General features: G+C 38.8%; 1 protein-coding gene across 5 annotated transcripts in view; it reads left to right on the forward strand.

Annotated features, from left to right (window-relative positions):
* The window catches only part of TUBGCP3 (tubulin gamma complex component 3), a 60,551-nt gene that overhangs the window by 29,323 nt on the left and 4,098 nt on the right, over positions 1–27,130 (forward strand). For all 5 annotated transcript variants that reach the window (XR_012670929.1, XM_075137068.1, XM_075137081.1 and 2 more), the window contains 13 exons: positions 3,332–3,400; positions 8,240–8,372; positions 9,745–9,911; positions 11,639–11,749; positions 12,148–12,256; positions 16,900–17,089; positions 18,387–18,522; positions 19,306–19,374; positions 20,649–20,784; positions 23,475–23,563; positions 23,698–23,829; positions 24,183–24,323; positions 24,910–25,026. Coding sequence is in view for 4 of the 5 variants with exons in the window: in XM_075137068.1 (XP_074993169.1) it covers positions 3,332–3,400; positions 8,240–8,372; positions 9,745–9,911; positions 11,639–11,749; positions 12,148–12,256; positions 16,900–17,089; positions 18,387–18,522; positions 19,306–19,374; positions 20,649–20,784; positions 23,475–23,563; positions 23,698–23,829; positions 24,183–24,323; positions 24,910–25,026 (1,599 nt within the window). In the remaining variant the exon portion in view is untranslated. The remainder of the gene's footprint in view (positions 1–3,331; positions 3,401–8,239; positions 8,373–9,744; positions 9,912–11,638; positions 11,750–12,147; positions 12,257–16,899; positions 17,090–18,386; positions 18,523–19,305; positions 19,375–20,648; positions 20,785–23,474; positions 23,564–23,697; positions 23,830–24,182; positions 24,324–24,909; positions 25,027–27,130) is intronic.

Below are 27,130 nucleotides of genomic sequence, written 5' to 3' on the forward strand. Positions count from 1 at the left end.
CCCCTGTCATTTGTAACTGGAAAGTCTCGTGCATAGAATCGTTTTCTTAATCTCCTTTTTTTAAAATTCACATTTGTTTTAAGTACTTATGCATGTTTATAAACAAAAACATTGCTTAAATGGGATGGTGGCATCCCTGAGCTAACTAATCACCAATTCAGTTGTTAGGGTGACCTATGCAGGAGATGTTCTTGTCGGCTAATGTTCATGTTTGTGTTAATACTGCACTAACTTACATAAAATGCAAATACCCCATTATCTTCTGCCTTTCTTTTGAATACAGCATCAAAAGAGTGTTAATTTTTGTTTTTATAGGTTTCATCATCATGATTTGTAGTCTGCAGTAACTTCACAGCTGCTGTAATACCCAAAACCACATTTACTGCTAAGGCATTCCCGTTTCCTCTCACTTGCTCCCTCTGTAAAACTGGATATTATCCCTTCTGAGTCGACAGAAATGTTATCCTTGCCTCTAGCCATAACATCCTACCTAATCTGCCAAGAAATTGAAGTGCTTCTCCCTTCAATCTAATTTTTCTTAAGAGGTCAGTAGAGACACTGTAGTGCTTCCTACTTTTCTAATGTTTTATTCTGTTCCCTTCTGTCTCTTACTCCTAGTAACCCTTTTAGTTACATATTTCTAGTGATCCAATGCTGATTTCCATGTTTTATATGGTAGTGCTATTGTATATGCATTTTCTTCAGACTCTCCCTCTTATATCTGGGTGAAGTTTCTTATTCTTTATCTAGCAGTTTCCTGCTTATGCTTATTTGTACTGTCTCTGGCTTTAATCTTCAAGTTTACAGCAAGGGGAGAGCTTTAATTCTTCAGTGAATTTAAATGTGCAATATCTTAGCTACATATGCAGGTTTCAGATCCCGTGCAGAAGACTGTGCAGTTAGTTAGCTGAATCTGCACAGCTCTTATGCTGTTAATTTTGCTTGACGCAAGCACTTATATATATTTCTAGGACATAAGTGTACAAACAAAACCATATATTCTACTCCTGCTGTCAGTATCTGGGCAAAAAGAGTATGTACCATTGCTCTTCACGGCTCTTATAGCTGACAATTTCAGGTGCTGCACACTGTGCATTAAGAATTTAGCATAAGAATATATCGGGCATTCTAAAGCATCTTTTGCTTAATGTTTTAAAAGAACGCTAGCGTAAACCCCTGTTTAAACCACATGTAGGGTAAGATGTCTGTCACCTCTTTTATATGATTCTGGTGACTGTTTTTACCATGCAAAATGTCAGGTATTGACAATTATTAGGAGTAGAGATATAACAATATACTGCACTTAAACATTATATTCTTCTACCTTTGCTGCTTAGTATCTAAGTTCTACTTTGTCCTCAGAAAGCAAAAAGAATAATCAGCAATGAAATATAACTTGCTTTATATTTTGACATTTTGCCCATTTAGAACCAGTTGAGGTAGTGGGCATTTTAATTTTTTTCTCTTGAACAAGCATTCTGTTTCCTTCCTGAATTCTCTTTTGCTGTAGACCAAATCAGAATTCTAGGATAATGTCCAGTTTTCCGTAACAGTTTGGGAAAAAATGTGTAATCTGTAATGCAGCAATTGGCACTGGATGTAAATTTTAACTTCTAAAGCTTCTCTGAAAAGTTGATGGCCAGTTAGATCATAAATCCTTTTGGCTACTAAAGTCAGTGACTACTGTTCTCACTTTTTAAGTAGATGTATAGTGCCTTTGAATGTTTTCTTGGAGGCTCTACTCTGCCGTCTATCTTGGCAAATGCTACTTTAATAGGTTCAAAAATGTACTGAAGAAGCAAGTGAGAAGAAATGAAAAGTGGGGTTACACATAAGGGGATTTCTTTTTGCCCTTCAGTATCCTCTGGAATAAAATTAATTTCAAATTTCTTTCCAATTTATAATGTTAAGTTGAAGAAAGGAATCTTCTTTCCTTATAAAAGATACAATGACAAGATTAATGATTTTTTTTTTCCCTAGGCTTCTTAGCCTCCTAGCAGGTAGGCCTCTTAGCAGAAAGAAGATTTATTTTCTCTTTGTGCTTGTAGTAATGATTTCTCCCTTGTACATACTCTAGTGAAAAATATTTTACTTTAAGTTCTTGGGTTCTTTTTGTATGAGATTTTCCTTTTTTTTTTCCAAGTTACTTTGACTGTGATGATTTGAAAAGGTGTTGAGGGGAAAGTCCTGGGGAATTTCCTATTAAAAAAATTTCCATTAAAATAGATATCAAAATAATTAGCTAAGAATTGGTTAAGAAATCAGTTCTGAAGAATTTGTATGTGTGCATGGAAGTACTCTTCAAAAAACCCAAAACCAACCAAACAAAAAATTTTAAAACGCCCCAAAAGTGCTTAAAGTCCAAAATTTTCAACTCAGTCCAAAAATAATGAGCCATATTTTTCATTCTGTTTTAGAAAATGTGTTGCAGGATTTTTTTTAATCTGTATGGTAGGTTAAGAACATTACAAAAACAAAGCAGAACCCCAGGATCCCAGACCGTGGAAAACTATCCATTACTAAACAAGTATTCTTTCAGGAATTGTTTTTAAAATCTACCTTTATTTATTTATTTTTAAACAACCCAAAGTAGCTGTGCTTAGAATTGTTTTACAAAGAGGAATCTTTGCTTTAATTCAGGCCTGTTAAATTCTGCACGTTTTACAGATTTCTTAGGCTATACTTAGTGTTATTCATATTTTCCATGTCAAGTGAAGAATCATATACGACTGTCAATTGATAAAAGGCCAAAAATTTAGAGTATTAGATCCAGCAGCACTTACTGGGAGTATTCTTTTATGAGCATTGTGTTTTGTTGTTCATGTCATATAGTCTACACTGTAAATATAATGATGGTTGCCTAACTTCTGTGTTCTGTTACTAGAGGCGTTCCTGAAATTGAAACTTTATTACTTTACTACATACTGTATTTTACATAATTATTAAAGAAAATTTCTTTAATGTTATAATTTGCACATCCCTATGGTAATTATTAATGTCTTTATTGAGATGATATATCTATTTGGAGAGTTATGCTTGTCATAGTTTAATTGGTTGCTAGAATTAAGGCAGCAAGAAACAGAAAGTCACTTGACAATGTGTATATATTCTTGGAAAAGGTCTGTGCATCTCTTGGGGAAGCTCTTATACGTTGGCCAGTTTTCTAAGAGTTGCCTTTTGTGCTGAAACTTGTAGCTTGATTCCTTTTAGGAAATTTCTAACTACCTTCACAGTGTGGTGATAGGATAAAAATTATTCTAGATTAAACCAAAAAGATTTTTCCTGATTTTTTTTTCCTTTTTTTTTTTCTTTTTTCTCCTTTCTCTTACAGAGTTTTTGTGCAGCCTTACATCAGGAACTTAAAGAATACTACCGACTTCTGTCTGTTTTACATTCTCAGGTAAGTTAAGTGGTTCTTATTTAACTTTCTTATTTTGCTTTACCTTATCTGAATATTTCCTAAAAGGTCTACCTAGGTATCCCTTTAGAAAGGGAAGGATGTACAGCAATTTCTATTGACAGTGGACACAATTCTCTGTAACTTGTACATTTCTTACTCTTTGGATGTATGTTACCAATGAATATTTTTCTCTTAGAAATTCACTGTTATTTTGAGGTATTACATATAAACAAGGAATATAATGTGTATTTCTAAGCCTCTGTCCCTTTTTTGCATCATTTTTGTCAGTTTCATCTTGCGTGATATCTTTATCATTAAAATCCCAAACAGCATGACACATCTTTGAAGGGAGAAACGCTCTGTGTTTCAAGGAATGCATGGCTCAGCAGCTAGGAACAACAGTTCCAACATTTTGTTCTGTATGGGGCGGTTTGTGCACTTTCCTTGTCCCTCCCGTTCTATTGAGAATAAGATGTTTCAGTGTTTCATTATTTTTCTGTGGCGTATAGACCAACTCAATGCTGATAATCTTGCAGTTTTTTCACAAATATTTGTAAGTATGTGCACCTAGACGCTAGCTATAAAATAAAAAATAGATTTTTTTTTTTCCCTTCTGCTTTTTTTTTAATATGGTACTTTCAAGGAGTTCATTATTTATAATTGAGAAAAATTTATTCTGAGAATTGACCTAAAGTTAGATTAAAATGCCATTTAAAATTCTGATTTAAAAAAATCTGTAGTTTGAGTCATAGGCTTCTGTAAACGTTTTCAAATCTATTCCTTTTGACTCACTTGCAGTTCTTTAACATTCCTGACTTTTGGAATGCCTGTCATACCTACTTTTTGCTTGTTTTTCCTGGCTACCATCCAGTTACTCTTTTTGTAATTATTTGTAATATGTTTGCTCTCTTGGTTAGCTGGAGCTTTGATTTATTCTAACTTCTAAAACTTCTTGACCATGAAAATACTTACAACTTCTTTGAAATGCAGCTTCCTCTACCTTTTGTGCTCCACTAAACTTTTCAAAAGAAGAGATGAGTCTGGTGGGAGGGGAAGCATGTGAGGGAAAAACGAAAGGAAAGTTCTGGCATCACTTATTTTCAAACTGCATTTGCCTTTGTGGTGGGTTGACCCTGGCCAGCAGCCAAACACCTACCCAGTCTCTCGCTCACCCCTGTCTCTTGGGCAATGGGGAGAAAATAGAAGGAAGGCAAAAAGACAAGTCAATCAATTTAGTGATAGTTTAATAGGGAAAGGAAAAGCTGTGCGTGCAAGCAAAGCAAAGTAAGGAATTCATTCGCTACTTCCTATCAGCAGGCAGATGTCCAGCCACTTCCTGGCAAGCAGAGCCTCAGCCACTTAACACTTGCTTGGGAAGACAAAGTCTATCACCACAAATGTCCCCTCTTTCTCCTCCTTTCCCTGAGCTTTTCTTCCTGAGAAAAGCTTTTTGTCCTCCATATGTTTGGAGATGGTTTCCAAGATTAGTTGCTCTGTCAGCATCACCAGAATGAGGTGAGTCTCTCTGGTGTGTAGTTCAACAGATCCTCCTTCTTGAAGACAGAGTGACATTTGCTTTCTCCCAGTTGTCAGGAACCTCCTCTGATTGCTGTGGTGTTGCAAAGATAATCAAGAGTGGCCTTGCAGTGACATTGGCCAGCTCCCTCAGCACTCATGGGTGCATCCCATCAGGTCTTATAGGCTTAGGTATATCCAGTTTGTTTAATGTTTCCTAACCTGATCCTTCTCCACTCTAAGTCTCCCTTGGTCCAGACTTCCCCTCTGATCTCAGGTGACATCTGGTATTCCCAACGGCAAATCTTACCAAAAAACAGCATAGAAGGCATTGAGTACCTCAGCCTTTTCCATTTTTCCTGTGACCACTTTCTCAGCACCATTCAATAGCTGGACCCACATTTTTCCTGGTCTTCCTTTTACTGCTTTTCCTACTACTCTTCATGTTCCTTGCCAGATTCATCTCCAGTGTTAGAGTTCATGAGTATATTGAGCACATCGATTAAATGCATTCTAGTAGGGAACAGTCAATACAGTGTCTGTAATGTAATGTTTTGCTGCACTAGCAGACTGGAGTTTGTGGGATGTCCCTCAGCACCTGACTGAAGGGGGTCCCAGAGGATTTTCAAGAAGCCCCTGGCTTCTTGGGAAGGAGAAGACTCCTTCCCAAAGGCTGTGAAAGAAAGGAAGGAGACCCAACAGTGGAGGAGAGATTCTCTTGTGACTTGAAGGCTGGGAAGCACAAGGTCACATTGCAGGATGGAGAAGGGTCAGTAGTGTGCACCAAAGGTAGGTGCTGGCACTGCTTTTAGTTGATGTCGATGAGAAGGTAAGGCAGAGTGAAATCTCCCAGTCTGTCAATGAAAGCTTGCTAACATTGGTACTCTGGATGCTCTGTCCATGGCAAGGAGCAGCGTGAAACAGAGTGTGTGAGCAAATAAGTGCTGGGGAGCCCCGATATGGGAGGTACAAGGTTTTTTATCTGGAGGAAAGCTAATCTAGTGCATGCTTCCTCAGTGCCAAACTTGGCATCAGCAGGCCCAATTTGGGAAAAACCTTGGTGTTCTTGCAGGTGGTTGTCTGCACTGCTGGACTTCGTGTGCATTTGGGCGCCAGGGGGATGGGCACCGAGAACAAAGCAGCAGGTGCCAGTGGGACAGTGGAGCACTGTGTGCAGTCCTGATGGCTCAGACGTTGGGGAGGTGGAGACTAAGGAGGGAGGAAGTTGGCTAAAATCCTCGGGAGCATGGGACAATTGCTGTGTGGGGAGAGGGGAGATGGGCTGAGTCTCTTGAGGCTGAAGAGGAAAAGGCACAGGGGGGCTGTGGCTGAGGCTTCCAAACTGATGAAGGATAAGTGAAACACAAAATTGTGGGATATGTTGAATGGCTGCGAGAGGAAAAGGGGCACTCTGTGAAATCAGCAGGGGGTGGGTATAAAATAGAGGAGAGTAACCAACTTGCAAAATTTGTTTCCCTAGGATGTTGTGGCAAAAGGCAGTACCAACAAGTTGAAAAAGGGATTATACAAATTCATGGAAGGCAGATCTGTAAACTGTTATTAGAAGGGCTGAGCAAGGATGCATCCTCTGACGTCCTCAACGCTGCAACTGGGCTGCAAGGAGCCTAAGGGGGACAGATTACAGAAAGGGGTCAGCTTTGCATGCTCTTCTTGTACAGCACTTCCTTTTGTCATTATTGGAGATAGAGCAGTAGTTCATTTAGCCAGGGTTCTGACAGAGGATGGCATTTATGTTCATAATTGCTGGAGCAGAAATCTTTAAGAAAGAAGTCGGCATTCTCAAGACTTGTGCCAGATTATCCCAGAGGTGAGCTTGGTGACTTGTCAATTTTATTTTAAAAAGTGATGAAAAAAATCTACTTTTTTTGAAGGACACTTTCTTTGCAAAACTGTACATTTCAGTTGCTTGAAAACATGTAGAAAATTGTGTCTTGGAATTGAGTGCATGCTGCATTCCTGTATTCAGGAGATCATACAGGCTGCCAGCTTAGGAGTTGTTAGCTGCAGTTCTAGTTAGCAGTTCAGGCGTAGTAGTACATAACAAGAATCTCATCAAAGGGTTCTGTACTGTCTTTCTCTATATAACTTTATATTATGCCTTCAGAGCTCCCCCCAAACGTGTTTTTTTCTCTGAAAGAGTTGCCCTGAGTGTATACTATTCTGTAAGCTTTTCAGGTCTTTTCCTTGCAGACTGTTTTCACATTGTGAGCCCCTTTAAAAATGCGCTTCCATGATGAAGATGTAAGTGTATAATCTCTTCCCTAAAGACAAAGGGCAGTTCTTGCTCATATATCTCTCTTATCATTGCCAATTTCCATCTTTTTCCAAGATGAGTTCAAAACAAAAAACAAAAAAAACCAAAAACCAAAAAACAAACAAACAAAAAAACATGGACCCAGGAGCATTCAGAAGCTAATGAATTTAACTGGCTCTAAGGCTGAGCTTAATGTGGATGACACTAGTCTTAAGTTTAACTGATACATTGTATTTGGCAAAAAAATGTGCTAGCTGTGGAAGCACAGAGTGGATTTGTTGTGGCATACAAGAAGAAACAGAGCATCTTTTCTAAGAGTTTATCTGCTTGGACTGCTCTAGGAACTTGATTCTGTATTCTTAAGTTGTGTTCTTATCCTTACTCCATCTGTACTTGTATGAGATGTGCATTTGCATCTCAGATGCAAATATTTGGCTTTCATTTTCCATGGTGTTGGAAGATTCATGGTAGTCACATTGTGACAGATTTTTCTTATCGTAGCTTTTAATGTTTTTTTCAATAGTAGCAATTCTTTAATCTCGCTGTATACCTAACTGATGGCTTCTGGAGGAAGACGTTGAACAGAATTTGTCCCATGTTGAACTAAAATAAGATGGCTGTGCAGTAATAAAAATTTTGCCTCCTACACCCTTTCCTTTCCTTTAGATGTTTTTCTTTACTCTTTTCTGAACATCTCTTTGGCCAATATTTGCTGACTTTCAGGATCTCTGCTCTCTTTTTCTTTGCTCTTTTCTCCTTTTGTGACTATCTATCACCTTGCTTTCTTTAACTTTCTTGGCCTTTGTGCTCTGTCTGCCCTATTATACTTCTACTTGTCTCTGTCCTTTCACCTGCGCATGATTCTCTATTTCCTCTTATGTGGCTCTTGCGTTTTGGCCCAGTGATTTAATGAGAGAACATATAATACTGGGTATTTCAAGTGTATTAGTAAAAAGCTAACTTCAGAACAAAAACTGTGAAACATCAGTTCTGCTTCAGTTTTGCCAGTTTTGTTCCTTGATATGTCTTTCTGTTTCTAATTTGATCAGTTGCAATTGGAAGATGATCAGGGTGTGAATTTGGGACTTGAGAGCAGTTTAACACTTCGGCGTCTTCTAGTCTGGACATACGATCCTAAAATAAGGTTAAAGACCCTTGCAGCACTTGTTGATCACTGTCAAGGTCTGTTTAACATAAATTTAGTATTTATGGGGAAGTTATGTTACTTTGAGTGGTTGTGCATGCCAAAGGTGGATATCAATAATATTACTGTTATGTTTTTTTAGAAAATTTTAAGTAGCTAATCCAAAGGATTCTCTCTCTTTTAGTTAAAGCAAAAAACTGACAAATTGTAGTGCTGTTTTGATACACTTAGGCTTTTTCATGTTGTGTTTTTTTTTTTTTTTAAACTAGAACATGCGTGAGAAATCCTTCAAATTTTATGCACACACTTTGCATGCTGGTTTCAATTATTAATTTTAGTCATCTTTCAGAGAATGTTACACTGCAAAAACCCACTAATACACTATGAAATGGTTGGCTTAGTCTCTTCATTATGTATGAGTATTACGCTATTCCTCTATATATGATGGCATACAGGAGTCATTTGCAACTTGTTTGCAGATTCATGTGAAACAACGAAACTTTACAAATCCGCACATAGTGCGTGGCTGTATTGACAATCCATGCTGAGGAGAAAATGCTGAGGAGTGGTATTGGAATTGACGAAAACTTTGGCCAGTAACTGACCTGTAGGCTATGCTTCTCCCTAAGGGTACTTCAGCTTTGCTGTCTTTGAAAATAAATGGAGATCGTGGCCCTTTGGAAAGAGCATCTTAACCAAAAAAGCTTACATCTGTTTTACCTTGATTATCGGAATTGGTAACAATTTTGGAAAAAAAAGTGGGCTTTACTTTTAAGACATTCAGGAAAATTTTGAATGCTGCAGACTGTGCTGCAAGGAACCTTTAAGCTGTGCAGCATAACAGCAAAACAAGTACTAGTTCTACTTTTTTTTTCTTTTTTTTTTTTTTTTTGACAGCCTCTTACCTTTCAATTGCAAGACGACAGGAGATACTGCCTAGAGGAGCCATGGGGGGAACTGTTACCTAGAAGCAGGAAAGATGTGTTTGTGTGTATGTATGCACACAGATCATCTGAGAGAGAGTCAAGTACAGGAAAGAAGGAAAAGATACTAAGGCTCCTTTAATGCTATTCTGGTGGGGATGGTTGTGAAGAAAAGCATAAAGTCAACCTCTGTGTGTGATCTGATGCCTTGAAATTTGCATTCCTTCAAGCTACCATAAAGTAGACAGAATACGGTGTCAGAGAACTGTGCTTAATGCTTCAGTGAGATTAATGATTCATGCCTTAAAACCTAGGAATTCCCTGTCAACATAAAAAAAAACCTAAAACTTTTGCTACATTTTAGAATTTCTGTCCAGGAAGCTCTGGGTGACATATGACTAGCTAAAATCAATGGCTGCTGAATTTAAGTGTGGTATATATATTTTTCTGTCATACATTTTTGTTCCTCTCCCCTATGATCTTACAGGGAGGAAAGGTGGTGAACTAGCCTCAGCAGTTCATGCCTATACTAAAACAGGAGATCCCTACATGAGATCTCTGGTTCAGCACATTCTTGGCTTAGTATCCCATCCTGTACTGAATTTCCTTTATCGCTGGATTTATGATGGAGAGCTGGAGGATACATACCATGAGGTAATGTAGGTGATACAATAAATATTTTATCTCTGTTCGTTTGCTTTGTGCGAGTGTAATCTGTGGGAAGTTTAGAGGAGAATTTGAAAAGTAGACTGTGATGGAAATATGTAACATATGAGTAAGTAATATATACAGTGACAACATGAAATGTGACTCTCTTCGTGGATTCAGTCAGTGCGATGTCTGGAGGTTGCAATGCAGTACACTGTCTTCAGTGAATCATATCCTGGGTCTGTTTAGTAGAGGCAGAATGGTGGATTAACAATAGATGCTTGCTTCTGAAGAGAGACAAAGTCATCTCTCTATCTTTTCTTGCTTAGTGTAACAATAGTAATCTATGCCGAGTTCTTTGTAGCTGTTTAAAATGCAAGCCTTGTATTTGGAATAAAGTTCAGAATATTCTACTCTGACTACCTACGGTTATCTTCCGTTTCATAAATAACTTCAGTTTGTCAAATTGGGTAGAAGAGGTTTACGGTTCCTCTAGAGTTCCTCTAGAAACTCTACAGAGCTATTTGTTCTGACTTCGGTAACAGCAAGTTCTAGTAACTGTCCTTTTTCTTATTAGAAATGTCTCCAATCAGTACAGTCTTGTTAAAGTGACATTTTTTTGGTTCCAAGAAGCCAAAGAATAATTTTTAAAAATGAATTGAGCACTTCTGACACACATCGCAGTAACTTTACTTGTGAAATATGCTGTCTGATTTCTGAAACTGTCCATCTGGGTCAAAATGAAAATGAGTACAAATATCGCCCACAGCTGATCTTTAAGGTCAGCGTTAGGAGACTTGTGTGAGATGTCTATGAGTCTTTATGGCTAGAAGTGTACTTCTACTACACCTCAGACGTGAGGTGTTGTCTTTTTTGGTTTTTATATCATTCATTAGCTTTCAACTCTTTGTTTAAAAATTTACACATGCACTGTAAGAGTGTTCTTAATACTGAAAATCACTGTTGGATGTGGTATACTGAAAGCTACAATTTTCATACCTTAGACACAGTTTTTGAACAAAGACAATTGTCCATTCTTGGTGGAAATGGTTTTTGGAGGCAGTGAAAAAAGTTCTTGTCCAAAAAATGAATATCTTGTTTGACAGGATGAGGACAGAATCCATCTACAAGTCATTTTAACAAAACTAATTATGTAGTTTTAGTTTCTTACAAATGAAAGTATTCTCTTGTGTGGAATTGAGAGACCTTAGCATTTGATCACCAGTTTAATCACAGGATTTGTTGGTTTTGTGGTGGTTTTTTTTTTCTGCAATTCTGCATTTATTAAAACAGGAGGAAATTCAAAGGGGCTTGAGTAAAAATAGAACCAGTAAAATAAAAGCATATTATACTTATATTCTGAACTTTATCTCCTACCCTAACAGTATAACTAATTGCTGGAAAATGCTATACGCTTTGTATTTCATAGTGGATGTTTTACAGATAGTACATTTTACCCTGAGGTAGTCAAGGTTTCATAATGTACAGAGGAGATTAAGTTATGTGAGCTGTTGTTTAACTTTTTTCTTCAGAGTTCATATTGGCCAACATACAATTTACATATCAATTGCCAGGACAAGTCTGCATGTTAGCTATGAAAAAAATTTTTTTTTTTGCTTTTTTACTTAAAAGAATAACTCAGAATATTTTTAGTTCTCTGAATACAGAAATGAAACTCTACGGGAGAGAGTTTACATTAATCTTTTGGTTTTAATGTTTATTTCAATCTACAGTTTTTTGTAGCTTCAGATCCTACAGTTAAAACTGATCGGTTGTGGCATGACAAATACACTTTGAGAAAATCAATGATCCCTTCTTTTATTACAATGGAGCAATCAAAAAAGGTATGAATTCAAAAGTTAATCTTCTGATGATTTGTTTGCCCTATGCTGCTGTTTAGATTTCCATTAAGAAAATAGAGGCCAAATTTAACAATAAATAATTGTCTTAAGAATTTTAGAATTGTTTGCTGAGGAAGACTATAAGACGGTTTCTCCTTTCCATTCTCTAACTGATAAACTTTGTTTAAGGAGATCTCAAGGGAGGAAAAGAAGTTTATGTTTAAAACCTTTTTGTGTTAGCATTGAAGTTCTGCATTGCTGTGGTTGGGATTGTGAAGCTAAGCGCACAGAAAGATGACAAAAGACCCTGTCATCCTGGTGGCTGTACGTGGCTTTTTTGTGTTTTATTGTTTTCTTATATGCAAATCACTTAAAAAAAAAAAAAATCCTTTTTTCTTCAGGTCCTCCTAATAGGAAAATCCATAAACTTCTTGCATCAAGTTTGTCATGATCAAACTCCATCCACAAAGATGATTGCTGTGGCAAAATCTGCAGAGTCTTCAAAAGATGGTAGAGTATCAAGAAGTTAGTCAACTTCTTCCCTTTGAACTGAGCTCTGTAAAATATGTGGTTTAGACTGTAAACAGACATTTTGGATAGTGGGGTGGAAAGGAGTACAAAAGTCACATCTGCCCTAAAATATAGGTATTTTAATGGATACTTGCATTTTGCAAAAGATGTAGGAAGATGCATATGTGTAATCTTCTTTTCTTAATTTGATAGGTTTGCTGGATGGTTCTTGATGTACTGGATTTCTGAATGAAACCATTCAGAAACCAGTCTGCCTTCAGCTGACTTTTGTTGAGGGGGGTGGGGTGGGGGCAGGGATATTCTTGAGTGCTGCAGTAAGAATTTAGCACTTGTGACTTCTCATCAAATATACTTCATCATACAATTCCATAATAATACTGAATTAATTCTGTGATTAAAAAATAATAAATAATCCATTAGTTGTAAATAAGAGAATAAGCAGTAAAAACAGGCAGGACAGAAGCCTTTCTGTAAATGCACTCTAACACTATAATATGTCCAAAGTGAGTATGTGGAATATCAGTAAAATTCTTCTTGAAGATTACTTAAAATTGGGGTTGCCAGTTGTTGAACATTAAACCAAAACTTAACTGTCAGAATTCCTTCAAGTTATTTCTTTCTATTCAGAAGAGATTTCGGTTTTAATGAATGAGAACTTATATACCATTTGCAGTTACTCTTTGGTGGCATATTCTTTGCAGTGAAGTTAACATTGTTATGATGAAAGATAGCAAATAATAAACATCTAAAACAAGGAGACACTATGTGTAAATATTAAGCAAAGAAGGTAAGGTAATGCATAGGATGCCGCTGCATCTGGCAGAAAGGACAACTTGCTCTCGCCTGGTGAAGGTTATATTTTACTGCTATAACTTCTTTTTATAACTTGTTTAACATACCAAAGAGAGTCTAATTGTTAAGATGTAGATCACTGGGATAATTTCTCTGATGCTATTTTGTACATAGTTTCTAGAAGCGTAATGATGTCCTACTAGTATATCCAGCTTCTGCCAAGAGAAGAATTATCTAAACATTTGTTTTCTGTCAAGTTTTTTACTTAGTTTTCTAAGAACATCCCTCTTTGCACTTTTTGACATCTTGTACAATATCTTTTTTGTTATTCCTGTACTCAAATATGACTTTATTATTTACAACTTTGAAGCTTGGTTTTGTGGGCTTGTCTTTTTTTTTTTTTGTTTCCTCCAGATTAACCTTGGATTAGTTTTTATATTAACTCTTCACAGCATGGACTTCTAGCATGAGTACCTCCATGAAAGATGTTCTAATAATAAAATCCCATTCATATCTGCAAGAATATTTTTATCTAATAATGTGATTCTTGTACCATGCTTGACTAGTCAAAGGTGTGCTTAAAGTGCAGAGAGGGATCAGAGTTAAGTGAATAAGGGCTGTAAATGTATTTGAACCATCATCTTGCTGGCTACTCCTGAAAAAGGCAAAAACATTCTTCGGCTACACTACCTTCACCACTTTACACAGCGTTTATGGCCATGCTTTTCCAATTTTTTTTTTAATTTTCACTTGTTTCTCTCTCCTTGATTGAATGGAAGATCTGCACAAATACAGGTTCCCTATTATGTATGGGATGAGAGCTTCAAAGCAAGTACATTATCTTAAGTGCGGAGAATACCTGTTTCAGACCGAAGTGTGGTTCTAGAAATGGATGTTATCCCCCATATCTGCAGTGTGCTGAAGGCGTGCTGAGCTTATGGTCTGTGGCCTAAATACCTCATAGTATTGCACTGCCTTAATTCTGCACAAAACTGCATTTGTATTTAGGGCATTTTACCCATTCAATCCAGAAAGAACATTCAGTGTCAGTGATGTTGGAAATGCATCCTGTCCTTGTTTGTGCCACCTGACAATATCCTGAGAGTTCCTTCAGATAATTACTTATAATAAGACAATGGAAAGCTAGGATGCCAGCCTGAATTCTGGATGCTTTTTCTCATTTCAGATCTGAACATTTCATGGGGTTGGCTGTATTTTTTATTTCTTTAATTTGCTGTGGAACCTTATCACTTGTGTTTCTCCAGTTTCCTTTTGATGCTGGAGTGATCGTGATGTAAAAAACTGTCTGAACATGTATTAAAACAGGAAGTCCGAGATGAAGAACAGCGTAGAAGTTGGTCATCTTGCCTGACAGGGGATTGTAGCAGGCACTTAGGGAAGAACAACAGCAAAAAGGAAGATAAAGGGATCCCAGCTCCAACCTCTGGCTGTCCACAGTTTGGGAACTTCTGAACCAGGAATGACATGAGACCACTACATTCAATAGCAACTCATGGGCTTGTCTGTCAGTGCTTTTTGCCTGATCCTTTCTTGACCCATTTCTTGACCCTTTTCACAGTATCCTGAGATAATTTGCACAGCTTTAAAAACTTGTGCCTAGGCCTCTTGTTTGTTGATGTAAGCAGCCTTTTTAGTAGTTTTACGTGTCAGACGGGGATGGTGCATTGCTTATGCTGGTGTGCATGTATGCAGAGATGGTGTGTTACAGCTACACATGTAAACTTGAATTTTCCAGTCTCAGAGATGAAGGGCTGTGGCCAGATCACTTCCCTCAAGACAAGGAGCAGTATAAGGAGAGGGAAAAGGCTTTTTTTCTGCTTGGGATAACAAAAAGTTGAGACTGGTCCATGTGTCCTCAGCCATGGGTACTGCCTTACGCATGCTCACCCCTATTTGAGTGAGTGAGACTTGGTAGGCTTGCCATAGGCAAACTAGGCAATTGCCTGCTGCCTGTTGGCTTTGCCTGTGCCTGGAGCCAGTCCTAGGCCCAACCTCTGTGTCCAGTCGCTGAAAGTATTGGCTCATAACTCTTTTTGGGTTGGCTTGTTCCCTCTTTCGCTTTGCCCGTTAGGCTTGCAGCATCTTGTGGAAAGACACTTGCAGGAACAGATCACTGGGGTGTTGTAACTTACTGTGTTCTGTCTGTGAAACTCCTCTTTTAGCTTTTTTCCTTTTCTGGAAGTCCTTCCTTCTTCCTCTAAAGCCAGCAGTGAAGCCATGTAGCAGATCAGATAGCTGGTACCACTACACATGCAAGCAGCCAGACTTGAATCCATCTTTTGAAGATACCGGTTAAGAGGACAGGATCTGCTGACGGGGAAAGACTAGATGAAAGTCAGAATTGATTGGACGTTCCAGTGAGACAAATGCATTTGCATGAACTGATGTTTTTCCCTTTTTCCCAGGAGTGGAAACACTGCTACATGCTTCCTTACTTGAGCAATGCAAGAATTGCTTTGTCAGATCACACCAGATCTCTGCCTTGACCAGAGTGAGCAGAGACCTCGGTGAGCTGCCTCTCCTGGTTTGCTGTCAGTGACTGAAAAGAGCACTTTGAGGATTCCCTCCTATAGGCTGTATTAATTCTCACATCTCCTAAGCTTGATGAGTGTTACTTGACTAAGTAGTATGCTCCTAGTGTAGGGATTTTGAGCACAGCAATGTATTATACAATCTCTTGTCATCTCTTTGACATCTCTGCATATGCTTGCACTTTTGGGGTCTTATGGAGAGCTTCACAGGTTGCTGAATGAGAGTTTGGAAACCTCAGAGAATGTCATTGAACCAGACATTGTGAGGTTTCTCTCATTAAAGTGTGACTTCTTTTATTAGAACTGCTGTTTATTTCTTCAATTTAAAAGCATTTTATTAATTGAGGCTGAATCTCATCAGAACAACATGAAACTTGGTTTTAATTTTTCCTGTCTGCAGTACAGGTTGAAACTAATCCTGGAGCAGGCAGTGCACTGTTTTACAGTCTTAATTTAGTACCTGGATCTTCATTTTTTTACCTTTAGAGCAATAGTTGTGTAATTTAAAATTTTTGAATGTGGGAGCATATCCTTTAATGCTGAGGAAGGTCTGAATCTTACGATAGTTGGCAGTCCAGTATTTGGAGTTTGGCTCCATGTTGCCTGAAGAGGCCACACTTCTTGCTATCTTGCAACAGCCTTATTGCAGTCCATTTCTTAATAAGGTTGTAGTTGTAGAAAAGAGTGAAATATGCTTCCTACTAAAGGGCGGTGTCCTACTTTCTGCCCCAAGTTGGCATGCATTAACGGTAGAGAAGAAAACATCAGATTGCTGTCTGTCCCGCAGATGATGCAAGCATATTCCCTCCTCTCTCATTCTGACTTACATGTGGGAACTTTTTTCTGTTGAATGTTCTGATGGATCCTTTGATTTCTTTTTTCTTCCCCCCTCTCCACCCCCGAAGTGACTTCTGATTTAGATCCCCCCAACAAAGCTTTTCCCTAACTCTGACCTTTTAGATCTCCTTCAAATTATTTGATTCTGTAAACTGCAGTATTTTGGCAAGCTAAAAAAACCAAACAAACAAACTTTCTGTGTAAAAGTGATGAAATAATATGAGCTCTTATTGGAAAGTACAATCTGGGCACAGATTAAAAGTAATAATGTTGAAGTATGGGCTGCTTTAGACTTGCTTTCACTTTGGGTATGCCCAATGTATAATATAGTGGATCAGAATAAATAGCAATTTCTCTGCTTGTATGTTTCAATTCCAAAGCCTGTTTGCCTCAGTTTTGGAAAAATACTAATTTAATTTTAACTTTTTTCTTTTTTTTTAGCTGCTGATCTGTTCACAGATTTGGAAAATGCATTTCAAGAGAAAATTGATGCAGCTTATTTTGAGACCAGCAAATACCTGCTGGATGTTCTCAATAAGAAGTACAATTTACTGGAACACATGCAGGCCATGAGGCGCTACTTACTACTTGGTCAAGGAGACTTTATCAGGCATTTAATGGACTTGCTCAAGTAAGAGATTAGGAAGGGTAATTATGTTGAATTTCTGATGCTTGCAAATGAGCATGATCAGCACAGAAGCTGTTTTGCTTTTGGAAGAGGACCTTTAACTATCTTATTACTCAAAGGTTTAATAGAACAACTTTTAAATTCTATTTTCGATTTAATTTCTTTGACCCTGAGGCTTAAACTTTGTTCTTCCTTTTTCGTAGGAAGTATATACCGTACCATTTCACAGTATCTTGAAAAGTTGCACTAATATAGATACCTTTGCACTTGACCCTGTGACAGCATCAAGGAAGTTAGCACTTCTCTCGCTCCTGTCAGCAAATTTAAGCAGAAGAGTTCTGTTGCTCTTGATGCCACTAGTTAGCATTGCTGTGAATGTTAGACTTCTATATTTTGGAGGTGTTTGGTCCAAAACGTTGTGTCAAAACCCCTCAATGCGTTTTTAAAAATTTAATTGATGCCTCACCAGCCTCTGTTTTAAGCACTCAGGTGCACCCACAAGTATCTGTTTCAGTTCTTAAAGTGTATTTGCAAGCTCACTGCTTTTACATGCTGGTGCTACTGATGAAACTTAGTCTACCAAAAACATCCTTCACAAAGTTTTCCTTTGGTCTAGAAGGCAGGCTTTGTAAATAGAGCTTCCATTAACTTGTTTATAAATCAAAACCAACATTGTCTGGTGACGATTTGTACATGACCATGCTTTTTTAAGTGAAAATTAGTGTGAAGCAGAGTAAGGCTGGTTTGTGGAGTCAGTATTACATTTGAGGCAGAAGTAGTGAGGGGCTTTCTGGTACTGATCATGAGGGAGAGGAGTAGTGCAAGGTGCTTGTTACTTGCATGTTGCAACTCTTTGGAAAGTTTAAGGTGGGTTTGTGTGCTTCTGCCAGCACTTCTAAACCCGTGAGATGGCTATCAGTAAGTCTCTCAAAACTGAAATGAAATTATTGATTTGATTTGTTAACGATGTAATCTGCCTCACTTCAGATATGAATGCAACTCAAATTACAAAACAGTTATGCTATCCAGCAATTTCAAATTACTGGCGTTAAATGAGGATAAAGTTACTCCTCATGCTGATGTTCAGGTGTATAGCTGCATATGAATAAACATATTCTGCTCATGTTCTGCTGAAATATTTTGCTCATTGATTTTCTGCATGGTTAAGACTGAAAAAGTAATACAAGAGGTTTTAAAAGTCTGTCAGAAAAGTGTTTCACTGTGTGCTGCAGTTACTACCAAATTGCTGCTGCAGAATATCTCAGTAATATGCAATGACTGTTTGTTTCATAACCACCAGGCCAGAGCTTGCACGACCAGCTACAACCTTATATCAGCATAATCTAACTGGAATCCTTGAAACAGCGGTGAGGGCAACTAATGCCCAGTTTGATAATCCTGAGATTCTCAAACGATTGGATGTTCGACTTCTGGAGGTCTGTTGCATCATGGTGACTTTGACCTGAAACATACCTTTTTTTTTGTGTGTGTATACATGCAGACATCTATATGAAACAAAATTTTCATATGTGTATATAGTAAATACATCCCCCCCCTTTCCATTGAGGTCTACTTTGAATTATCTAAACGTCATTTAATAACTCTTCTCTTCTTTTCCCCTTTCCTGCCTATTGTCTATTTGTATTTCAAGCTGTGGGTTTACAGCTATTTCATTGACGATACGAAGTTCAGTATTTGGGGTCTAACAGTAATTGATGCTGGTGGCCCTGATTTGAGGTTCTGCAAGCAGTTCCTACTGCTGTTGCTCTTAGAAGAATCTGGGAGGTGGTCTCTTTGTCGCAAGTAGTTACACAGAGCGAAGCAATGAAAGTGCGTTTCATGAAGGAGACCTCTGGTAAGAAACTTGAGTTAATGAGAAAGCTCCAGTCCTAGAGGTGGGCGTTAACTGATGTACTGTAGCATCTGAAATAAGTCTATACCTTAGGCTGAGTCCTGCCTAGAAAGTTTTTCCTTCCCTTCATTTCCTTTACTAGCTCCAATGGAAAAACACTGACATTACAAACATCAACATTTGGGTGAGATGAATCCCACCCTTATGTCAAACTTCGGTTTGTTTTTGCTTAATCTACTACTTTCGACAGGGAACTCCTGCTTGCTTTTTCATAGGCTGTGGAGAATGGAAGAGTAAGCAAGAGTTTGCTCTTCAGCACTAGCATGCTCTGGTTATACACTGAAAGTAGCATATCTTTTTAATGCAGGTATCTCCTGGGGACACTGGATGGGATGTCTTCAGCTTGGACTATCATGTTGATGGGCCAATAGCAACGGTAATGTTATATACTGCTGGCTGTGAACATGTCTCAGATACTGAAATCAATTGCTAAGTTTTTCTTTTAATTGAAATAACCTTTTTTATTCTGGCGTGTAAGATCAGAGAGACCTCTTTTTTTTTTTTTTTTTTTTTTTTGGCATCTTGGATACATCCACTGTATAAACAGTTGAGCCAAAATCTCAATTCTTATAAATTAACCGTGAGTGCTAAAAAGCTACATTTAAAACAATCATTACTGAAAATCAGTAATTCATTTGTTCCAGCAGAGATTTTAGCAAGTACTTAATAAATGGAGTGCTCCTCGTCTTCCATTATTACTAGGCTGTAGCTGCTAATTTGGGATAATTGGCAAGGAACTGAAGAATGTATTTGAGGAGAACCTACTTGTAATATCTAAATGAAATTTGATAGATAGTGTTCGTTAGAACTACTGAGAAAATAGCTGCACTATTGATCAGACTGCATTTAGCCTCTATAAAGAACTTGTAAAGAACTTCTTTTTTTTTTTTTTAAAACAGGACATCAAAATGTGAGTCTGACCAGCAGAAGGAATTTTCATGTACATATGTAGTTTGAAAAGAGCGAAATGTTTAGGCTTTGTCTTGTTCATCCCTTCTTATACTTCCTCCCATTTGGGATTGGAAGTGCTCAAAACCTCCCAAGAAATTATTCCCTCCTACATGTGGGTCCAAGCTTTTTCAGTTGGCATGTTGGTAAGACAACAAATACAGTTGTACTTTCTCAGCCTACGATGAATTGGAACTGGCAAAAGCGTCAGAGCAGTACTTAGGATTTAAAAAAAAAAAAATTAAATAAAAAGGTTGTTTTGTTTTCTTGATTTTTAAATATGGAAAAGATGCTTATGTGGAGGACTCATGTAGAGAAGCATATAAGCTGCAGTGTGTTCCTACTTCATTGTCTTCAGTCTTCTCAAGGATATGATGTGAAAAAATTTATGATGTGGGAATCTTTTTAGTGTTAAAATGCAAAAAATAAAATGATGGTGCTGTTGAAGTGCACTCTGGACCAGAGGAGGTGTTTAGCTCTGCCCTCAGCAGTGCCCTGTGCCTACTTGAGTGTTAGGTAACTTAGTTCAGCCCTTGAGGGAGAATCTTCCCAAAAGCTCTGGGGTTTCCACGGATTTTGTTTAGACAATATTTACCAGTAAACTGCATGGGTCGGAATAGATGGGCTGTGAAGAGGTTCTTGGTCCTTCAGAACACATGGCATGTCTATTAAATTTGTACTGATATTTTGTTTGGTTTGTAGGTATTTACACGTGAGTGCATGAGCCACTATCTAAGAGTATTTAATTTCCTTTGGAGAGCGAAGCGAATGGAGTATATTCTTACTGATATATGGAAGGGGCACATGTGCAATGCAAAGCTTCTGAAAAGTATACCAGGTGAGAGAAGTCCAAATGGATGACATACTTGCAAACTGGATTTAGATGACTGCATCTTATTTTAAACTGTATGCTAAGAGGGGGGGAAAAAAGTCTGTTGGAACAGATGAGTTTTATATTTTGCTGCTCCTCTTGACTGACTGTTTAATGATAGATGATGATGAAGATAAAGTAACAGTATTCTAACTGGAAGTTTCCTGTTTGTTTTACTTAATCCTTGGTTGTGAGTTTTTGTAGCAGTGAGCAAATGAAACATCCCATGTCTCTGGAAAGAGACCATTACTTTTCCATCCCCTTTTACTCATCTTCGTTGATGCCTTCCTATCTGTTACCCTGTGTCTCCCTCTTTCTTGTGCTGGAAGTAGAAGTCTCACACATGCACGCTTCTAAATTTACTAGTTTTACCTTCACTCATTCCCTGTGCTTTTGTTTAGCTAAGAACAGAAGAGGCAAAGATAAGAGAAACAGACGTTTGAGAAGAAATAGGAAAGCTCTTAAGTGTAGTGGTTCTGGTGTATGTTTAATGAACTGGGATTTTTTGATCCTACTTCTCAGCTGAGAATATAGTCATATTTGTGAGCATCTGTACTGGCTCAAACTTGACTTTTTTTACCTAGCTACATTTCTCTGAGTAAAAAATAGCTATTGAGGGTTACACTTTTTTTGTGGCATAGTAATATTTACAAAGATATATTTATGTTTTTATAATTAGGAACTGTTTGGTGGGTGGGAGTGGACACCTTGGCCTTGGAAGGTTGCTGGGAAACAAGATCTTGTAAAGTCTGCTCCGGTGCACAAGGCTGATCTTTGGAACTGTATGGGATGACTAGGTTCCCTTGTTCCCTTTCTGTTTCTGTGAGATAGAATTTAGTTTACTGTCATTTTTGTGTCCCAAATAAGTGCTTGTTTGACTCAAAACTAGTAGTCTGTTTGTGGTTTTGTTTTCTATTCCCTTTGAGACTAGGGTGCAGTTAACTGATTTTATTCTCATCGCCTGAGGGTCTTCGGGCTGGAGCTGTCTGCCATTGCTAGGGTTTTGTTTGCTCTTTTGTTCTCAGAAGGAAGTTTGGGTTTTCTTCCTTTTTTTCCTTCCCCTCCCCCCGCCCCGTTCCTTGGGAGGCCTTATGCTTCGCTATGGAGCAATCTTCTGTAAGTAAAAGCTCAGTTGCTTGTCACCTTTAGGTTTGGCTATGTTTTAAGTAATGCAGACATTTAAAAACCTGGCCAAGCTCTTATAGCTATTGTTGGCAGAAGGAGGTGAGTGTTGTAGTTCTCAGTTTGTGCCTCTGACAAAGGAGAGTGTGTTTACAAAGGCCTGTACTGCCTTCTGCCTGGGGGGACAGGAGCCTTTTTTGCGCACTGGCATGTCTAAGTTGGAAGCTGCAAGTAAAATTTTTTCTGAAATACATAGAGAGTCCACCCCAGCACTGATGTATGAAGAAGTAGTAGGACTTGCTTTTATTTTCTCTCTCTTCCTCCAAAACAGTACCTTGCCCTTCCAGTCGCAGAGCACCAAATGGAAGACAGTAACTGATAGGAGCAAGCAGCTGCAGGGTCTTTTGTTTTTCAATTACAAATAGGTAGCATTGACCAATTACAAATAGGTAGCATTGACTTTCAAGGATAGCTTTATTCACAATTCCCAAAAAGTCTTAACAGCCAGGGATTTTAATGCTTTAAAGGAGTATTTCTAGGCAGTAGTATCAAGCTTCGTCTTTTCCTATCTGTAATTTGAAGAAGAAACACAGGTGTATCCAATTCACCAATGTTGAGGAATTTCTATTGTTTAGCCAACGCTGGAGATTTTTTTCATTGATCCTATTTAAAGTAGATGCAACATAATGTGAAAGGGATGGTCTTCCTGCAAAGTCATAAGAAATGAAGGACAGAGTAGCTTGTAATATCTTTCAGATCATTGGATGGTTCTGTAACATCCCAAGATACAAAAATGTAGAATTCCTTTTGTAGTAGTCTCATAGCTTGTCTGCAGTGGCAAATTACATTGACAGCTTTTTAGAAATTAATTCCTCTGTCTGGATATCTGCCTGATTCCACAAGGTTGAGTATCTTCGTTCCAGAGAATTTTTGCAGTTGATGGTAGTTTCGATAATACCCTTCCGCAACAGAGAGACCTTCTCTTACAGGTGAGCAGCTGAGGCCATTAGTGACTTACCTGTGGGTGTCTGTGGTGGATCCGGGAATTGAGCCTGGACCACATGAGCCACAAATTCCCTACCCCTGTCACAACCACCCTCTCTTTTGGTCTCAGTGTAGCTAAGTAGTGCAAAATATGCTCTTTGTGGTTTGAAGGCTAATAGCAAGAGATGAGAGGCCCCAGAAGCAATGGTAAATCTGTGGCTCAGATTTTCAACCAAAAGAGTGCATGGGACGTTTACTGTATTTTGGTCTCTTGGGACTGAGAAGGTCTTTTTCGCTTGGATACTCAGCAAGTTTCCAGCACCGTCTGAGCACACAGTCGGTGTCATCTTTGGCTCACGTTTTTTAGGAATTACTTGTGCAATGTTCTTTGCTCATCTGTTGCCAGCCAGTATTGCTGCTACCATCCAAGACTAGTGGCTGTTTTATGAAGTATTCATATTCAATTTGGTAGAAAAAGTTTACCAAGCTGGTTTGATGGCTGTGCCTGTCCTTGCAGTCTTTAACGTGCCATGTCTTTGGATTTTTTACAGAGCTTTCTGGGGTGCTGCATCAGTGTCACGTTCTGGCATCAGAAATGGTCCATTTCATTCATCAAATGCAGTATTACATTACATTTGAGGTATACTCTATCCACCCAATTAGTTGCTTAAAAATGAAGTACTTTTAATATTCTGTATGTGTTGTGTGTCTTAAATTTCAAAGAGCTTGTCATCTAGCAAATCAAAACAGCCCAATCCTGAATCATTGCTCCAGGTGCTTGAATGTTCGTGGGATGAACTCTGGAACAAAGTCCAACAAGCACAGGACTTGGATCACATCATTGCAGCTCATGAAGTTTTTCTAGACACAATCATAGCTCGGTGCTTGCTGGATAGCGATTCCAGGGTAAGTCTTCTCCTTGGCGTTAAATTGTAGCTTTGTGATCTTGGCTTATGCGTTAGGAACCATCTTCTCTTATGTTGTAGGAGCAAGGGGAAAAGTCATTCTTCTTTCTCTGATATAAGACCTTATTGTGGTAGGCTCTGTACATACTCCCCACATCAGTGACAGATGCTGATTATAAAACTTGTCACTGTGTGGGCCAGTTGCTTTTGGTGCTAAGAAGCTGTGTGATCATGCAACAACTAAGGGCTTTGCAAAACAGTCTCTCCAGCTGTGTGTAAAAAGATTTAATTTACTCACTGAAAACTCTTTTGCCATACAGACTTCCATCATTTTGTTGCTTAACTGTGTCACAGGTACTTCTCAACCAGCTTCGAGCTGTTTTTGATCAGATCATTGAGCTCCAGAATGCCCAAGATGCAATGTACAGAGCTGCTTTGGAGGAGCTGCAGCTGAGATTGCAGTTTGAAGAGAGGAAAAAACAGCGTGAGCTTGAGGTACAGTAAGGATATTGCTAGAACGTGAAAATCCATTGAGACAGATATACTTGTCTTTTGATATACGGAGGATTTTAGATATCATGTAGAGTACAGCAAAAATGAAAAATGTAGTTGGGACAAATGTAAAAGTCATCAGCAATAGCTAGTGAATTCAAACAAAACTGCTGAATGGTGTTTTTCATTTCTGTCTTGCCCAAAGCATCTAGGTGAATAGACTCTGTAGTGGGCTTTGGAGGATGAGAAGTTTAGGTCTGTTTTAGGTGAAGGAAGCAGAAGAGGCTTTTAATATTCTGAACCCTTTTGCAAAAAATGCCGTAGCTCCCTGCTTACCTCCCTACTGTCAGTCTGTGGGACATGCAGTGCTGGTGTGAGACTCGCCTGCTTTGCTGACCTCAGATTTCTTTCATGTGCTGTACAACCACCAAGGGGACTGATAGTTTCAATACTAGAGGCTCCATGTTTGGCTTTTTATGGCAATGGTTGGTTTGTATAAACCTGGTGGTTTAGCCAGGCAGAAGGTGGCCCAATTAGCAATTTTCATCGTGTTACACTTGACCTCTTAACTCATTTGGTTTCTGTGTAGGGCAAGTGGGGTGTAACTGCATCAGAAGATGAAGAAGAGAGCAAGAGGATGAAAGAATTTCAAGACTCAATACCCAAAATGTGCTCACAGCTGCGAATACTCACTCACTTTTACCAGGTGCCCTAGATTATTTTTTTTTAGTATGGATGCTGAGCTTTGATATGTAGAAATCAATTTCAAATGTGGAGTAGGTGTAACTTCTGTATTAGTGTGTGCAGTTTGTGGATCTAGGTCTTCATTTTTTGCTTCTCTACTTAGAAGCCTGTATTCACTGTTCCTCAGTAGATAGCAGGTTTTGTGGTCATGTATGTTCCCCTGACAAAGAGGAATAGTAGTCTTTTCATGTAAGCCTCCTCCTTCCTCCAGTAGCGGAAGTAGTAGCTATCTTCTGGTGTAATCTGAAAAAGAAAATAGAATTCCTTCTGCATTCCATTTCGTCTCACCATCTTTGCAAGTCATTGCTATTAAAGACTGGAGACAGGGTCCTTATTAAGGACCTAACACTTGATTTTAAGTGCACTGAGATGGGCAATGGGTAGGGTGCTTGGGGGAACGTGCATAGGCTATCTTCTTTGTTGGGAATTATTCTGGCTTTGTTTTAATTTGTTATATCTGATTCTAAAGCTCCCATTCCCCAGGAAAATCAGCTGTTAGATTTCAGGAAAAGCATTCCAGAAAGCGATGAAAGGGAGGGACACAGCACCATGTACCACAGCAGCCTTTCAGGATTAAACCCCAGGTCAACTGAAAACCAAAACCCTACCTCAACTCATCTCTTGACTTTGACTTTTTGAGATACTCTTGATGCCATGTAGCGTACCTTTTAACTTCTTCTATTTATCACCTTTGGCATGCCTGAAGTTAGGATTTTTTAATGATGTTGATACTGAGTTTGACTTAAAGCTGTAGGGCCTGATTTCTTCTATCTTGCTGTTGATATTTCTTGTATCTTTCTTTCTTATTTTTATATCCATAAATACACATTTAGACAAATATTAAACATGTAAGCATGCATTGTTTCCCTAGGTAAATGAATGAGGTTGAAGTGGTTTTGCTGGGTTGTTACCCGTACGTTCATTTTACCTTGTAAGAGTACAATTGGTTCTTTATAGCATTTATAGTTGTGACTTAGCACCTGTACAGCATGTGCAGAGCAATTCCCCGTCCTTCTCTCTGCTGGTTTGCACCAGATCCATTTCTATATTGTCTTTAGCTTTGCCAAGCTATAGCTACCCCAAATGAATTGTCAAAAGACTTCAGTTCACATGGAAGTTTGAATGAAAACAGAATAGGGCACTCAGATTATAAAATACTGGTGGCTTCTGTTGGAAGGCTGAAGAGCTCCTGAGCTCTGATGTGAGGAATTCAAATCTGGGAGAAATTTGCTCCTGGATCCAATTATTGCAGTTCTCCCTTCCAGAGAAAAATGGAGCCAAATTCTTTAAGAAGCATAGGCTGTGAATAGATTGTAGTTTGTGTGCTCTACAGGATTGCTCCAAGTTGGCAATGTAGCTTTTGCCTGCTTGGACTGTATTCCTGCTCAGACCTACTGTGGATTTTCCATGCAGGACTTCCCTGGCCAGCCTTGGTCATCTTTGGAAGTAATGGGATGCTCTAGTTATGGGCATGTCCACATTAGTATTTAGTGGAGATCAGGAATGAGCTCTTCAAGTGAGTCTTCCCATCCTCCCAAAGTCCTCTGCTTTCCTACATGCTGTGGAGCTCCCACAGTCCCTTGGCTAGAGCCGAATGAGAAGATGGACTCTAGAAGCGTGCCTCCTGCATGTCGAGTGCAAGTCCCACATAGAAACCGCTCCAAATGCATAGAGTCTAGCCACTGGGTCTGGAGCAGTGACTGCCCTTCTGGGGTGCCACTTGCTGCTGTATGGCCTACATCAAATATGTATTTTTGAAGCAAGCAGTGGTCTAATGCTGGCCTGGCCTGCATTGTCCATGTAACACGGAAACAAGGTGAGGTCTCCTTTCGGCACGGGTGGGATCCTGAATTGGTCTCTCGGGTACGGTGGGGCTGCCCTGGGACAGTGGCGCAGGGGCAGTTCCCCTGCAGCCTGGGACCCTTTGGACAGATGGCGGGTGCCAGCTGGGCAAGGGGGAGCGGTTTAAAAGACTGAGCTGTTTGCACTGGAGACTGAAGTGCATGGCAGACTTTTGAAGGTAAAATGAAGCTCTGGGTTTTTGCAGAAAGAATGAATCCAGCATA

Source organism: Calonectris borealis, chromosome 1, assembly GCF_964195595.1.
Source record: "Calonectris borealis chromosome 1, bCalBor7.hap1.2, whole genome shotgun sequence".
NCBI lineage: Eukaryota > Metazoa > Chordata > Aves > Procellariiformes > Procellariidae > Calonectris > Calonectris borealis.